The sequence below is a fragment of the Peromyscus eremicus genome, chromosome 14 (assembly GCF_949786415.1).
Source record: "Peromyscus eremicus chromosome 14, PerEre_H2_v1, whole genome shotgun sequence".
NCBI classification, from domain to species: Eukaryota; Metazoa; Chordata; class Mammalia; order Rodentia; family Cricetidae; genus Peromyscus; species Peromyscus eremicus.
In genome coordinates, this window is record NC_081430.1 from 83,868,008 (window position 1) to 83,884,708 (window position 16,701).

The 16,701-nt window shown below is 46.0% G+C and overlaps 2 protein-coding genes across 2 annotated transcripts in view; one reads left to right on the forward strand and one right to left on the reverse strand.

Annotated features, from left to right (window-relative positions):
- Positions 1-2,227: 2,227 nt before the first annotated feature.
- On the reverse strand, positions 2,228-10,647 carry Erg28 (ergosterol biosynthesis 28 homolog). Its single transcript, XM_059279816.1, has 5 exons — positions 10,536-10,647; positions 7,891-8,051; positions 5,316-5,406; positions 2,790-2,908; positions 2,228-2,587 (listed from the first exon to the last, which is right to left on the reverse strand). Exons 2-5 carry the CDS (start codon positions 8,021-8,023, stop codon positions 2,511-2,513), a joined length of 420 nt encoding a protein of 139 aa, XP_059135799.1. The 5' UTR covers positions 8,024-8,051; positions 10,536-10,647; the 3' UTR covers positions 2,228-2,510.
- Positions 10,648-10,817: 170 nt separating this feature from the next.
- LOC131924008 (tubulin polyglutamylase TTLL5-like) overlaps positions 10,818-16,701 on the forward strand; it is a 46,605-nt gene continuing 40,721 nt past the window's right edge. Inside the window, exons 1-2 of the mRNA XM_059279195.1 lie at positions 10,818-11,155; positions 12,600-12,771. Coding sequence (XP_059135178.1) covers positions 12,698-12,771 — 74 coding nt within the window. The 5' untranslated portion in view covers positions 10,818-11,155; positions 12,600-12,697. The remainder of the gene's footprint in view (positions 11,156-12,599; positions 12,772-16,701) is intronic.

Here is a 16,701-nt window from a genome sequence, read left to right on the forward strand (position 1 = left end):
CCCAGAATAGCCGGTTTGCCTGCAGAGTTGGGGTGCCAGGCCAGAGGAGACCCACTTGTGTGTACATATACACGGGTTTGTATGTGGTGTGTAGACTTGAGCAGTGGACGGGAGGAAAGCTGTGGTTGTGGCAGTGTTAGGGATGGAAGGGAGAGGTGCCTTACTTTCTGTCAAGAGAAAGGTGTTCTTTCTTCAACTGTTCAAAATGGACATGTTTACGCAATCCATTTATTTAAAAAAAAACAACAGAGTTTGTATTTCCTGTTTATAATACCAGATATTTTAAGGCAATAAAGATTTTCAAAGTGGTCTGCCTTGTCATTTGGGCTGTCCCCACAAGGTTATCACACTTTTCTGAGACTGTCTGGGTGACAGCTGGGGGTGAGGGGTAGGGCTTGGGGCCAGAACATCTGTGTCCTTTGTTGACAAGGGTGTAACATCCTGTTGGATTTTTTTTAACAGCCTTTAAAGGTTCCTGACCGCCTACACAGAAGATAGAACTCAGTGGCCAACCTGTGACCCTGACTTTCCCCCTCCTGTGCATACGCTGGAATGTGCTCCTCCCCAAGAGAAAGGTCCAGTGTTGTCTTTGGCTCTGCCTCAAAGGGCAGCTGAAGTGTTTTGTTTGATCACCCCAGACCCACACCAGCTAGCTCTGGCCGGTGTCCACAGTCTAGTTCAAGCATTGGCAGCTTGGTGACTTTCTCGGGGACTGCCATCCCTGTACTTCTTCTCCACTGTTACCAGGTTCCCGGCTGTCACTTTTTCTGCATCTTTCTTGCTTTGAGATGAGCTCTGTGCCAGTGACATTCTGGCACTCTTTCTTATCAGTTCTTATCTGGAGAAACCATGCTCTACTAGACATAGAGGAGGGACTGAGCCTGGCTTTTTTTTTTTTTTTTTCAAGACAGGGTTTCTCTGTGTAGCTTTGGTGCCTGTCCTGGATCTCGCTCTGTAGCCCAGACTGACCTCTTAACTCACAGAGATCCACCTGCCTCTGCCTCCTGAATGCTGGGATTAGTGCTCAGGGAGCATCAGTGCTCAGGGATGCTGTGGGATGTTCTGTATGGCAAATGTGTTAATAAATAAAACACTGATTGGCCAATAGCCAGACAGGAAGTATAGGCGGGACTAACAGAGAGAATTGAGGGAACAGGAAGGGAAGGGAGAGACTGGCTGCAGCCGCCACCAGGACAAGAAAGATGTAAAATACCAGTAAGCCACGAGCCACATGGCAAAGTATAGATTAATAGAAATGGGCTGAATATAAGAGTAAGAGCTAGACAATGATAGGCCTGAGCTAATGGCCAAGCAGTTTAAATAATATTAAGTGTCTGTATGTTTATTTTATAAGTGGGCTAAGGGACTGCTGGGGCTTGGCAGAACCCGGAGAGAAAACTCTCCAGCTACACAGGGAGCATCATCAGTGCTCAGGGAGCACCATCGGTGCTCAGGGAGCATCATCAGTGCTCAGGGAGCACCAGTGCTCAGGGTGCATCATCAGTGCTCAGGGAGCACTGTTCACATGGAGACATTGCCCTTGCTTCTTTACGTGCTCACAGCTGTCTCTCCTGGGCTACTTCTTTGGGAAGAAATTGGGCAAGAGCCATAACTGTTGAGCTGTCGATGTAGAATCCTGAAGGTGAAGAAGGGAGATTTGGCATCAAGAACACAAGTAAGCAAGTGACAAGGAGGAGCTGGAGGTAGCCAGGCTTCCCTGGGTTCTATCTCCAGTGGATGTAAAGCTGCAGAAAGCGATGATGCTCCAGTGTTGGAGTCCATGGGGGTGGGGTTGGGGGTGGGGTGGTACAGAGGCTCTTAGGAAACGTCAAAGGCTGATCAGAATAGATGGTTTTTCTATTTATTATAAAATGCATTACACAAATACAACTGACCGAAAGGTCTAAAAACAGCCCAGACTCTTCCAACCTTTATCCACCGGAAGACAGAAGAGAAGCCTGGTCCTGCCCACACCGAGGGCACCCCTTCTTGGAAGAACTGCCCGTCCCTTGCATGGTTCCGAGTCTGGGTCCAGCAGCAGAAAGGAGCCCAGCATGTGTGGACAATCCCTTGAAGCAGCCCTTGGTTGCTGCTGCTCTGGGCAGGCAGCAGCTTGAGTTTCACAGTTCTCACGTTCCCACCACACAAGTCAAATCAAGGAATGGAGCGGAAATGAACGAGTGAAGGACTGGAAAAGGGAGCCTGGGGGCTGGATCCAGCTGGGGGGGAGGTGGGGGACTTCTGAGGATTTCTTGACGTTGATGGAGTAACAGAATATTTCTTCAACGACTCTAAATTATACATACATGTTACATAATTTTTCTGTATGAATATTTTAAAAATTTAAAAACATTAAAAAAACAAAAACAAAGACTCAAAAGCTTAAATGATGCTGAACCTAGATGAAGGAGCTAAGGACACAGCCCAAAAGAAATGATCCAAGGACTCAGGATGAAGGAGGACCAGCGAAGGTGGAAGACGATGATGTTTTGGAGGTGGCAAGGCTGGCCTCAGTTTCTCTTCTGTCTGGATACAGGTTCTGCCTCTAGATACCGGAGCCCAACCAGCATACCCAGGATTGAGAGACCTTCAACGTGTAGAAAAGATTAGTGGTGGACATAAAACGGGCACCCCGCAAGCCCAGCACCCATGTCTGCATCAGCCCCACCGCTGCACCCCGCAAGCCCAGCACCCGTGTCTGCCCCAGCCCCACCGCTGCAGCGCCGCAGCGGGGGTCGCCGCCGCAGGAGGTCGCCGCCGCAGGGGGTCTAGAGTGGCCTGGTGCTTACTTGCTACCATCAGGGGTGCCAGCACACCAACTGTGGGGGCAGCTGTTCCAAAGACGAACAACTCCGAGAGGAAGTGTCCCAGGGCGAGGAGGAATGTCCACAGTGTGATGTGATAGAGTCTACAAGGGAACAGACGGAAACGGAAACCAACGTTGACTGCATGCTTGGCGCAGAACTGCAGAGGGTGTCAGCTGACTTGCCATGAGTGCCATGACGGTGGTGGAAAGGACACATATTCCTTAGAAACACCTGGCTATTTCATCACATCAAGTGCTTCTCTCCAGGGGCAAAACTAGAGATTTTTGAGGCACGGGCCAAGCAGCCAGAGGGGGCCTCCATGACTTAGCAAGGGAGCAAGAACTCAGCTATGGGAGAATCTAGAAGGCAGTCTTGGGCAGCGCAGCAATTCGGGACCAAGCATACTCATGTGCTCAGTGCAAACTGACAGACTCCAGCCTAAGCCACCCTAGCAGGTGTCTGGCCATGTGCTGGACAGTGCTGTAGGATGGAACCCTAAATGAATGCTGTAAGCAGCCAGAGGCCTTCAGATGCTCTTACAGTACAAGTTCGCTACTTTATGTCTTGGCCTAAAATGTAGTGTGAGGAGGACACACAACTCCAGAGGAGAACATGGTCCTTAGCTTTGACCATGCCTTTTTTGACAGTGGCTTACCGCTTGAATTTAAGGTGTCTGTTTTTGTTTTTGTAAACATGAGGACACACTCCGAGGAGATAGTAAACTGTAATGAAGCACAGTGTGACCAGGGCTCAGCCCTACCAGCCTTAACATTTCAACACTTGCAGTTCCCATTCCTTTTTTTCCGGTTCTGGGGATCAAACTCAGGGCCTCATGAATGCCAGGCAGGCATTTTGACTCTGAGTTAGATCCCCAGCTGGATACTTTTATATTACAAAGAAATAAACATTAAAGAATTGGAAACATCTGTGTACCCTTAGCCTACCCTGACTGCCTTCTCCTCCCTCTTCAAAAGTAACCAGTACCTTAAAATTGGTTTTTATTACGCTGGTGCATGTTGGGGTGTGTGTGTGTTTTGAACTTCGGGTTACGGAGGGAATAAACTCAGGATGCATGTCAGAGGTCCAGGGATCAAAGTCCTAAGCTCGAAACGATCAAAAAGACCAGCTCAGCATTCGCAACTGCTCTGGGTCTCAGGAGGGAAAACTGAGTGGGGAGAAGGGGTGGGGGTGAGTAGGGATTTTCTGTTCACTCTAAACACACAGCAAACAGAAGCTGCATCCCCTATACCTAGCAGCAATTCTTCACGGTGGTAAAAGGTCTTCAGAACGACTATCCAATCCTCCCCCTTTTCATTCACCCAGGGAGGCAGAACAGTTATCTATTACCATTTTATAGATGGAGACCAAGGTACAGAGAGAGTAGGTAATAAACCCAGTTACCAGCAACACTGAGAGCAGAGTGTGTTTTCCTTGTTTTCCTTCTTGACCCCAGGCAGTTTCCACTAAACCATACTGCTTCTAAAAATATGTGTCCAATCTAGGACATGTAATCCAGTTTCAAGTTAAAAAAAAAAATTAAAACTAAAGATGGAAAGATCAAAGGGCTAATAGTCTTGCTTCAAATCCCACTTGAGTCAGTCTTCCTCTGCTTAAATTAATTGAATTTTTTAAATATTTATATTACAAAATCAGTAATGAAAATCACTACCTTCTCCCCCCAGGGGTTGCTAAGAGACTGAGGCAAGGTCATGTAGGCGAAAGCTCCAGGCAAAATCAGAGAGGAGCCATAAATATTATTGCTTCCTCTCTTCCCCAGATGCTGAGGGGAGGGACAAGAAAAAAGATTTCAGTGCGAGGCTGGCCTTTTGACAGCTTCTCCCAGTGAATTGAGCAATGACTGTTTTTTGCATAAGACAGTGAATACTGCAGGGAAGAAAGCTTGAGCTCCCCCCAGTGGCCAGGACTGGGTATGGCATCATCTAGAAAAGCGGCTAGGGTGGCCTGCACCTGTTCATGCTTGTCTTACTCTCTTTGGAGAGGCAGCACACACATTTCCTTTACTGACTGACCTCTTCACGGGCCTCTATCAGCTTACTCACAGTTTCTCTCTTTCCATAAATTTCTGGCCATTCCTGACTAATGAGGAATGTGCAAAAGGTATGTATGGTGCTGGGGAATGTAGCTCAGAACTAGAGCATTTACTGACTATGCTCAAGGTCCTTCGTTTGATCCCCCAGCAACGATGAAATGAAACCAAAACAAAACTCTAAGGCTAAACTGAGCACAGCACTCTAGGTCTTTCATAGAAGGAAGGAGGGAACTAGTCGAGGTATGATACAGACGACTGAACAATGTGATGTTATTTGCTATGATCTGTTCGGCCTATAGATACTTTAGGACTGGAAGGAATGGTCCAACGGCTTTCATTTTCTATGCTCTATGCTGATGCAGTAAAGTGATTTCACAGGTCCCAACAGCAGGGCAGTGCCATGCGCGGAGCCTGATTGGCAACAAAAGGGAGCCAAAGACCGTCTTTCCCTGACATACGTTTTGTTGTGGATGTCAATGGCACAGAGGCAGCGAATCACTGATGAGAGCAGCGTCCAGATCCCAAAGGTCCGGGCTTGGAGGCCATTCACTGTGTAGTGAAAAACAAGAGTGGTGAGAACCAGAGGAGGGCTGAGGTGAGCTTTGTCCTAAACTAGTCTGCTTCCCTGGTGAGTCACAGAAGGTAGCCCAGCCTGACCTTCCTGTGAGGGCCCCCGGGGGAATGGAATGGAAGGAATTCTGAGTGGTGCTCAATCCTCTTCAGATGCCTACAGTTGAAAGGGAATGCTGCAGAGATGGTCCGAACACGCAAGATGCCTAGCAGGGCCAAGATCCTTTGTAGACTGCTGGGGGAGACCAGATGCAGCATCAAATGTAGATGTGTTCAAGACACAGGCTTTCAGAGGGCTAAGATCTGCTCTGTGGGGACAATGCTCAATTCAGGCTGGCTTCTCACGCACACGGCAGTGGAAAAAGTACTAGTTCTCTGGGGTTCCCTGGGGCCTCTGTTCTTGGTGGCTTCATTGTGGTGCTGTAGTAAATATCTTGCCTTGAAAATTCAAGTCACCTTTCTCCCTAACAGCAGCTCTCGACCCTAAGCTCTTTTCTCTATCACCTGAGTTTTAGAAAATTCCCAAGCTCTGGACACCAGGCCAGTTACATCGGATTCTCTAGAGATGAGTCCTGGCATGAGTATTTTCTAGAAACACCCTGCTTGTGTGACTTCAATGTAGAGCCAGTGAACTGAGGCACCCTGTGGATTCCAAATATTCCAACTGTAAAAGCACAGCTAGTTCTTTGCCGATCTCTCTCTCATAGAATTAAAAAAAAAAAATTCTGGAAGTAGTTCAGTTGTTAAGCACCTGCCTAACATGCAAGATAAGCTGTCCTGTGTTTGATTCCCAGTACTGGGGAGGGGGGGAGGGGGAGGCGGATATCAATGGACAAAGCCGACAACCAAAAAGTTTATTAATATTCACTTGGGCTTTGAAAATTCTTTAGCCTTTGGAAACACAGACAACTCTGATAATTCACACCAAAGACCTTTTAGATGGTAATGAGGAAATATTTGAAATGTCAACCTTTTGGCCATACAGTCTTTAGAAATCAAGTTGATGGCTTTTCTAATAAAGACTGAAGACATCTCTTTAGTGTGAGATACTCCAGACCTGACAAGGATCAAGTGACAGTTTACATTTCTAGGCCACCTAGAGCACTGTTCTGCCAACTCTCTCTCTCTCTCTCTCTCTCTCTCTCTCTCTCTCTCTCTCTCTCTCTCTCTCTCTCTTCCTCTGGGCAGGAAGACACCCACTATACTTCCAGATAATTTCTAAAATCCTGTGCAACTATACAAGTTCCACGATCACCTGTGAGCAGCAACTGAGGCTAAAAAAATCAACAATATCCTTCCTGCTCGCCTTTCCAGGTTCTTGACCCCCCGTTCTATTTGAACTTTGTTCAAAATAAGCCTCAGCCTACTTAACTTCATTTCTACCTAGATGTTGCAGAGAACGAGTAGGTCAGAGCCAGATCTGGGTTAGCTATAAATGTGACAGCGCTGGCAGCTGCTGTCAATCAGTGCTGTTGCTCCCAGTAACCCCGTGTCAACGGGGTAAGTGCCAGCTGTAGAGTGCAGATATGCAGTGGAGAGCTTCGGGAGTTGGGAAAGGTCGCTGTGAGCCAGAAGTTTTACTTGGAGAGAGAAATTTGGAGGGATTTGGAGTATTCACTCAGGGACCACACAGCTCAGTTCAGGAAGATCTTGGGTGGGGAACTGTCTACCTGTTACATAGACCATGAACCATGTGTGCCATGCCCTGATTTCCGACGAGGGCACTGAGATTCCGTAAAACAGCCCTTTATGGCTTTCTAGTAGAAAGCCCAGAGTCAACATGCCATCCTATTTCCTTGCTTGTCTTTATGCATGTGCTTCTGAACACATCAGTTATCCAGGGTAGTGGCAAATGAATGGAGAGGTATCCAGAGATAACTGGGAAAAAAGGGTCCAGTGCTTCCCACACATTCTATTACTCCAGTGGCTACCAAGACTGGATTAGGCAGCAGAACCACCTGCATATGTCTAGAACTGGATTGCCAGCCAGGTTTAATAATTAGATTTGGAGACAGAAAGAAGTACCTGTGCTTTGATAGGCTTTAAGTAGCCTGGGTTGTTCAGATATGTAGCTCAATTGGGTAGTTAACAGCTAGGCCAGTGCTACACAGAATATACTTCTTTACATTCTTTTCTTTTTGTTATTTTAATTAATTAACTATTTTTGGGGTTGAGGGGGGTTGTGAGACAGGGTTTCTCTGTGTAATAGCCCTGGTTGTCCTGGAACTCACTTTGTAGACCAGGCTGGCCTCGAACTCACAAAGATCCACCTGCTTCTGCCTCCTGAGTGCTCAGATTAAAGGCAATCACCACCATGCCCAGCAATAAATTTATTTTTTGACATAGGATCTCACCAAGTTATCCGGTCTGGTTTTGATCTCTCAGTCTTCTTGCCCTATCCTCCTGTGTGCTGGGATTACAGGCATGAGCTACGGTGCTCAGCCAGTTCTTTTGACTTCTTACCAAGGTTTGGCTTGCCAGTGTAGAGCTTCTCATAGAGAAAGGTGTGGTCTCGGAAGCTCTGGAGCGTGTTTCCCATGGCTATGATGGACACCATAACCAGCCAGCTTCGTAACACGTTCAGGAAGCGGCTCATGATTCCCCTCAAAGAGAGGGTGCTGGGCCTTGGAAACAAAGAGGGCATAATCAAGGTACTTCCTCATCAATCACAAGCTCTCTCACCTCTGTGGTTAATCTGGTCCTGAGTGATACCGGCAGAGTACTCCACAAACTCCTCTCCAAGTCCTTTGGGCCCACCCTGTTTTCTTGCCATACCACTTTTACTTCAAAAGATGCCTAGAATATTTCCCCTCAGCAGAGCTATGCCGATCTTTGTTCAGAGTGACAGAGGCTAAACAAGAATGCAATGGGTAGACATTCTAGCAGGAAAGAAATGGCAAGAAGGGGAACAGAAGACATGGGGTGTACTAATATCTCTATAAAGTAATAGAACGGGTTTCTGGGTAAAGCCTGTGTTCTGCCAATGCTCACTCTAACGAGGGTGAATGAACAGTACACCTTGCAGCAGGTTACACAGCATTTACCTTTGTTCAAGTAATCCCCCAAAGCACAGTACTGCTGTAAGTCAGACTCCCCCCCCCCCCCCCTTGTCTGGAATCAGCGCTATGCCTTCATCTCTTCATGCCATTCCTTTGCAATACAAGTGGCTCATAGGTGGTTCTAAGTCTACTCAGATACCTGGATACTGATGAGGCATCCTTCTAAACTTACAGAAGCTATACTGTCCATTTGAGTAGAAGCTATGGTATGATTGCCCAAATGGTATTCTCAGTTTGCCTCTGCGTGGTTCCCAGATACATCATGTCTCATAAACTAACACAATCTAAAATATTCTTTAAAAACTCCAATGGCTTGGTGTTGGGTTGCAGGAAAAACTATACTAGTTAGCAGTTACGGGGCACTTGTGCCCTATACTTGCCCCACGTATCTGACGTCGTATTTCACTGACTCCCTACATCAGGATAGGCAGGCACTACCAGTATTTCCATTTTACAGATGGAGGTCAGAACAAATAGCTAAGTGATTTGCTTAGATTACATAGCTAATACATGGCAGAATGCCATGGCCTGTTGGACTCTGTGGAAATACTACCTCCTTAAGACTATTTTGATGAAGTTCCCATCTTAAAAAAATATTTATTTCCTTGTTTTGAGACAGGGTTTTACTATATAGCCCTGGCTGGTCTGGAACTCATTACATAGAACAGGCCGGCCTGGAACTCACAGAGATCCATCTGCCTCTTCCTCCTGAGTGCTGGGACCAAAGGCATGCACCACCATGCGCAGCAAAGTTCCCATTTTTTGAGAAAGCTAAACATGCCAGAAACATTTTTGTCTTCAGATGGTAGAAGAGCTAGTCTCTATACTTTTTGTTTAGATCAAGCCTTGATGAGTAGCGATTTCCATTAGTTTGATCTAAGTGGATCCCACGGAGATAGTTTATCATGATCATTCCCATCATTTCGGCCCTTCATTTATCTGTGGTCAGGCTAACTTCTTTTTTTTTTTTTTTTTTTTTTTTTTTTTTTTTTTTGGTTTTTTGAGACAGGGTTTCTCTGTGTAGCTTTGTGCCTTTCCTGGAACTCACTTGGTAGCCCAGGCTGGCCTCGAACTCACAGAGATCCGCCTGGCTCTGCCTCCCCAGTGCTGGGATTAAAGGCGTGCGCCACCACTGCCCGGCTTCAGGCTAACTTCTTTGGCCTGAAAGTTGTAAGAAACTATCAGGCTGCCTTCATCACTGTGGTAATATGTCTCAGTAGGATTCCATACCATCCAGCACAGATATTAAAGTGAAGGGACTAATATTCAACTAAAAGGGGCTTCAGAAGAGGAAGGGTGAGTCCAGAAGAAACAAGAGGCCCCAAACACAGACTGTCCCAGTCTAAATACTTCACAGGCACTCACAGCCCAGACCAAGATCCACTTCTCTTTATTTTCTCCTCTCAACACCAGGCTCAATTTGAGTTAGTTAAAAAAGCTGCACACACACATACTTCCTTTCAATAGAACGCAGAACTTATGCCTTCTTCCATCTTTCAGGTCTTAGAAATCTCAGCTGAGCGCTGACGAAGACACAACTGGAGTATTTTTGTATTGCTGTACCAATTCCTCCAAACCATTTCTCTGGAGTTTTGAGGCGGTGGGAGGGGCGGGGTTTACAACATCAATAACCAAATTTTGTCCAGGCCCAGTTCAGCGCTGATGCAATGCTAACTAGCAATTAATAAAGAGGGGCTCCACCACTCAGGTCTAGGGTCTCAGGTAAGTCATTGAGACTCCGTTTCCTCATCCGTAAAATGGGGATATATAAACATCTATCTTAAGGGTTACCGGAGAATTACATGAGAAAAAGAGAAAGCTCCTTGCACAGAGCTAAGTTCACAGTGACTGCTCGTTCATTCATCTGTCCCCAGAATTTACCAAACCCCCTCCATTTTCCTAGCACCCCCTTGGACATCGTTTCTTGATTCCCTCCACCCACCCAAAAAAAAGGGTAGCTTCCCAAGCAATCCCCATTTTCCTAAATTCTGCATATAGTCTCATTCGTATGCAACACGAGTACCTACATCCCACTCTAAATTCTCCTACCTGACGACCACTCAGTACTACTGCAGCAAGAGTATCAGCAGCATCCACAAACCAGCTCCCCTAGGACAGCTCCAGTCCCAAGTCCACCTGGGCCACTGTCCCCGCCCCCGCCCTCAGCCCAGCTCTAGGATTGGGTCGTTCCTGTTAGTCCTCGCTCCGATTGGCTGGGCTTGTTCAGTTCGAGCAGGCGATAGGGAGTGAACCCCTTTGCTGCCAATCAGCGGTTGCCGCCGCCTAAGCCTCTCCCCGCTGCGCCGCTCACGCGGTGAACCCTTCTGTCGAGCGTGGCGGAACTCTGGGTTTGGAGTCAGCCTTTTCGGGGTGGGGAAAACGCGGAAAGAAAAGGAGCCAAGGAATCCTTCTGGCAACAGCCTGGCTCTGCGCCGGCGCCTGGGCGCGCCGCGGTGACGCCATTCGTCTGCGCCCGCAGCCGAGCGTTGTTCGCGCCGCTGGCAGGCGCCTGCGCAGTGGCTCCGAGCGGGCGGTTGCTTGTTGGTTGTTGTAGTAACGGGGGAAGCAACCTTCGGCGGCTGCGTTGATTCTGGCCCGGGAAGGAGGAGGAAGGTGAAGCAGACCGTGGTCCCCGCCTGCCCGTCCCCAGCCTTGAGAAGATGAGACAGGTAAACGCCTGCGGGGCGCGCTCCGGGGAGGTGCGCTCCAAAGCTGGGCGGGCGCCGCTGCGCTTCCCTCCGAGCCATGGAGCAGCTGTTGGCTTCCGGGCGCGCTGGGCAGAAGCGCTGCGGCAAAGTCGCCGGGTCCCTCCGGCGTAGCACCTGCAGAGCTGCCTAGGGTTGGGGTGAGCTGGGGTGGAGCCGGTGGCACATCCCTGTAGGGGCAAGGACTTCCTTTGGCATAGTGTCTCTTAGTCGTCAGAGCACCGGGTCTCGTCCTGCTTGCTCATCAGGGAGCCAAGGAAAGGTGGGCATCCTTCCTGCTTCGAGGTTTTAGTTTAACTTAAGAGACTCTCAAACATTTTGGGAAAGACGGAGAAATTCCCTTAGGAATCACCCGAAGAGAATCATTGAGGTTGTTAGATACTACTCATTGCTGTTGAAGATGAGTAAAGTCGGGGTTAGTTGCTGTTGCTTCTATTATAGAGTTCGTCTACAGAGTCTTACCGTATATGAAAGTGCATAGACAAGAAAAGTTTGGAAAATTGCCCCAAATCGATTAGCTTTGAGTAACGAGCGTTTTCCCATGTGTTTCCACTTCTTCTACTACAACGAACGTGAACTTTTCCTACATAGAAAAAGTTTGAAGTTAGAAATGTGGAGTTGGAAATTTCCTAATTTTAGCATCTGCTTTAGATTCGGATTAAAATGTGTGATTTTTTTTTATTTTTTTTATTTTTTTGTAACAGAGTAATTATTAGGAGTGTTTGATTCCCCACCTCCTAGCTATTTATGTCATCCCTGGTGAGAGGAAACATTTTCATTATCCTTTTATTAAAAGTTAAGTTGATTGGGTTTTCCTAGAAACATAGCATCATGTCTGAATGCTTATTATGGTAGAGTCTGTATAAATATTCACAAGTGTTTTGAACCTTGAATTTTTATTTTGATCTTGGTCAGATTTGTCTAGCAAAGAATTGTCTAAGTTTAAGGCAATCAGCCATCCATGTCAGAGAGATCTCTTTTGGTGCTTGCTACGTTTACTATATAAGAAAAGGAACTCCAATTTAGTAACAGCTTTTTAGATACAGCAGAGACACTATACTTGAAAAAAAATCTTAAGCTGGGCATGGTGGTGCATGCTTTTAATCCCAGCACTCAGGAGGCAAGGGCAGGCACCTCTCAGAGTTTGAGGCCATCCTGGTCTCTATCCATATCTTCCAGCATAGCTGGGGCTACACAGAGAAACCGTGTCTCAAAAAGCCAAAAAAAAAAAAAAAAAGACTTTTTGAATTTTGTGGCGTATTGAGGTACACTGTGACAGCTGTGACAGAAGTGAGCTTCTAGAGGTTGACCAATAGTTAGGGATATGTCTTCCTTTTCATTCATTTTATGCACAAAATCCTGAAGTGCCCAACTGCATTGTGTTTGAAACCCTTTGCCTGTCTTGCAGGAGTCTGTGCCATCCAAATTGTCTGATCCAGTGAAACTGCAAGGAAGAAAGGTCTCTGAGGCCTCTGTCTGTTGACTGTATGACAAACCCTAAAGGAAATGCCAGTTGTGATGGCCCGGGACCTGGAGGAAACAGCATCATCCTCAGAGGATGAGGACCTGGTGAACCAAGAGTGAGTGGCAGCAAGCCTTTAGGGCGGCAAACAGTTTCGTTCACTCCTGTCCAGTATCCCCCGCTTAGGTGTTGTCCGTCTGTGATTGAAGTCAGTATCATATATTCACTTCCCATCAGCTGCCAGAAATGCGAAGGCTGGGCTGTGTGTTTCCAGGCTTGTGAGTGCATGTCAGTTTTAGATGTTGTGAAGTTCAGGTAGAACTCGGGAGAACTTGTTTTTGTTTTTTCTCCCCCCCACTTGGTTTTGGAGGTAGGGTCTCATTCCTGTTGCTGTGTTCCCACTACATCTGGCTTAAAAAAAAATGTACATTTTTAAAAACTTGCATGTGCCTGCTTGAGTTCGTGGGCACCATGGGCATGCAGGTTCCTGAGGAGGCCAGAGAGCGTGGGATCCCCTGGAGCTGCTTGACGAGTGTTGGGAGCAAACCTCGGTCCTCTGCAGGAGCAGACAGCTCTCTTGACTCTAGAGCCATCATTCCCGTCCCTGCATCTGGCTCTTTGTCTTTTTTCCTATTTTTGTGAGTTTTGGGGATTGAACTCAGGCCATCAGGCTTACCAACAGGTACTTTGATCTGTCGAACGTCTCCCTTTGCCCCATCGTGTGAGAACTTCAATTTATTTTTTTTTACATTTATTTATTTTAGTGTGTGTGTGTGTGTGTGTGTGTGTGTGTGTGTGTGTGTGAGGGGGTGGGGCACACATGCTGCAGTGCAGTGGAGGTCAGAGGTCAACTTGCTGGAGTCTGTTCTGCCCTTCCACCATGTGTTTCTGGGACTTGAACTCGGGTCAAGTTTGGTGACAAGTGTCTTTATCTGCTCAGTCATCTTGCCAGCCTCGTATCAGGTTAACTCTTGACCGTGGCTTCTAATCATTTGAAATGTTAGATTTTGAAAGTTTTAGAGACTGATAAAAACTTATTTTCCTACACTCTGACCTTGACTATACTAGTTTTCTCAAAAGCTTTTACAGCTATAGTACAGTGATAATATAAAAAGGTCTGTAGCAACTCCTGTGAGGATATTAGAGTTCTGCAGCCTGTGGTGTGTTCACTGAACCACAGTGCTTTCTTGAGTTTTTTAGGTTAAGAGTCAACTGTCTTTCTTTTTTTGTTTGTTTGTTTGTTTTTCTAGATAGGGTTTCTCTGTGTAGTCCTGACTGTCCTGGAACTCACTTTGTAGACCAGACTGGCCTTGAACTCACAGAAATTCACCACCACAGCCCGGCATTAGTCAGCTTTCTTAATTGCTAGATCCTCATAATGAAAATGATTAACAGTGCAAGTGCAGCTCCCAGAGATGGTAGAGTAGCTCATTTAATGTAGAGTTAAAAGATTTTAATTTGAAGATGTTACTTCCACTCTGTTAAACTCATTCTTACAAATATCAAAAAACCTTCAAGAACCCTTACAGAGAAGAGATGGGATTCGGGCTGAGCTCAGCCTTCCTGGATTTTGAAGAGTTTTGCTTCGCATATTTTTACTTGACACAAAAGAGAAAAGCTGACTTAATGTTAAAATAGCTTATCTAATTTATTTATATATATTTAAGCTTTCATACATATATCCTGTATTTAATCATTTCTCCCTCTCCCTCCACTTGGCCTCTCCAAATTCATGTCTTTTTTTCTTTATTATCCTTTTATAAATGTCTATGCACACAAATGTATGCATATATATTTGTAAACAAATAAATACATAAATACAATCTGGAGGTCAGGGTGGCCTGGAACTCACTAGGTAACCCAGGCTGGCCTGAAATGTATAGCAATACTCCTGCCTCAGCTTCCTGAGTGTTTGGGATTATAGGCATGAATGAGTCACCACCCTTAGCTTAAGATGTGTTTCTAAGTCCTTTAGAATATGTACTCTATAATTGGAATAACTCCCAGGCTATTTTGAAGGGATGTGTTTAGGCTCAAATAGAATACTATGTGTGAACTTACTTGATAAAGTTGTGAAGTACCATATAAATATAAGGCATTGGTTACTGCATTCATGGTAGACTTTATAAGGTAGAATACTATATTGATATTATTTGAAAAATAGTTGAAGTATTAAGTTTTGAGCAAAGCCTTATCGTCATCATAATAATAATCGTTCATAGCAAATATATAATGATTTGATCGTGTATGTGGGTCACTCTCTTTTGGCTAATTAAATGGGTAACTCCCTCTGCCTTCATGTGCCATTTTACTCTCAGTGTACTGTCTTTCACTCATTTTAAAATATTTTAAATGCCAGCCAAAATTGTTCTTTTACTCTGGGTTTTTTTTTGTTTTGTTTGTTTGTTTTTTAAAATCTCATCTCATTAGTGGGCTTAGATGGTGAGCATGGAAAATCCAATACAACTCTGTTGGTTTATATTCATAGTTGAGAAATGCTAAATATCTAGTAGATTTTATGGACAATCCAGGCTGTTTCCTTCCCAACTTTCATCTAAATCCATGGAGTTTTTGCAGACTTCTATTATTTTTTGTGGTTACTCTTGTTTTATCAGCTAATGTCCTGGTTTATCAGATACTTGCTTTACACCCTGGCATGCTGACTCAGGGTATCTGATGCTGTGATAAAACACCATGACCAAAAGCAGTATGCGGAGGAAGGGTTTATTTCAGCTTCTATGTCTAGATCACAGTCTGTCATGAAGGGAAGTCAGGGCAGGAACTCAAGGCAGGAACCTACAGGCAAGAACTGAAGCAGAAGCCATGGAGGAGCACTGCTCATTGTCTTTGTCACCCATGGTTTGTTCATCCTGTTTTTTTACGCAGCCCAGGACCACTTGCCCGGGGTGGTAGTGCCTGCGGTGGGCTGGGCCCTCCTCCACTAGTCACTAGTTCAGAAGATGTCCCAGAGGCTTGCCTACAGGCTGTTCCAATGGAGTCATTTTCTCACCTGTGCTTGCTTCTTCCTAGACATGTCTAGGCTTGTGTCAGGTTGACAAAAACCAACCAGTACAGCAGCTTAAAATCATTTTCTTCACACCTAGAGTGGTAGGCTTACAGTTGAGAAGTTTTAGAAGTTAGAAGGGCTTCCACCATCTAAAGACACTGAGTTGTTGCATGTCCATTGACAGCTGTTAAAGCTGATCAGATCCTCGGGCTTTATTAAAGCATTAACCCTTGTAATCCTGGACTCAAGCTTAGGAGCACCAGACAGCTGCCATTGTTGGCCTCAGTTCCAAAATTGAGATTCCTTTTTCTAGGTGTGTGATGTTGACGACTGAAGCTAACTAATGACACTGTCCTTGTTTTACATCGCATTATTTCAGATAACAAATATACAGAAACTCTTCTGTAGCTTGGGCACCCCAAATACAAATTTATATGTAGCTGTGGCAACTTCCATGTAAGAACTTGATGTAAGGCTTCTTTAGTCACTGAAAAAACATTAGTAATCTTAATTTCTATTCTGTAAGGTGGCATTGTGTAAGTTTAAAGGCCAGCAGCAAGGGAAGGCATTTTAATGGGGGCGCTGGTGTGAGGAAGACAACAACAAGCTGCTGCAGCTGCTTCACATCTGTCTTTGAGTTCTGTAGGCTGCCTCCCAGGAGCGGGCATGTGAGTTCTGTAGGCTGCCTCCCAGGAGCAAGCATGTGAGTTCTGTAGGCTGCCTCCCAGGAGCGGGCATGTGAGTTCTGTAGGCTGCCTCCCAGGAGCAAGCATGTGAGTTCTGTAGGCTGCCTCCCAGGAGCGAGCATGTCTTAGGATCTCATCAGGTCAGCCATACAGTTGGTTTGTCTCAGTGAGGATCGTTCACAAGCTTTGTTATGGGCCTGGGGAGACGGCTCTGCAGGTAACCACTTTGGCTGCTCTTTGAGAGGACCTGGGTTCACTTCCCAGCACCCAGGCAATAGCTTACAACCTTCTGTAACTCCAGTCCTAGGTAGTCTGACGCCACCTTCTGGCTTCCAAAGACACCAGGCACACATGT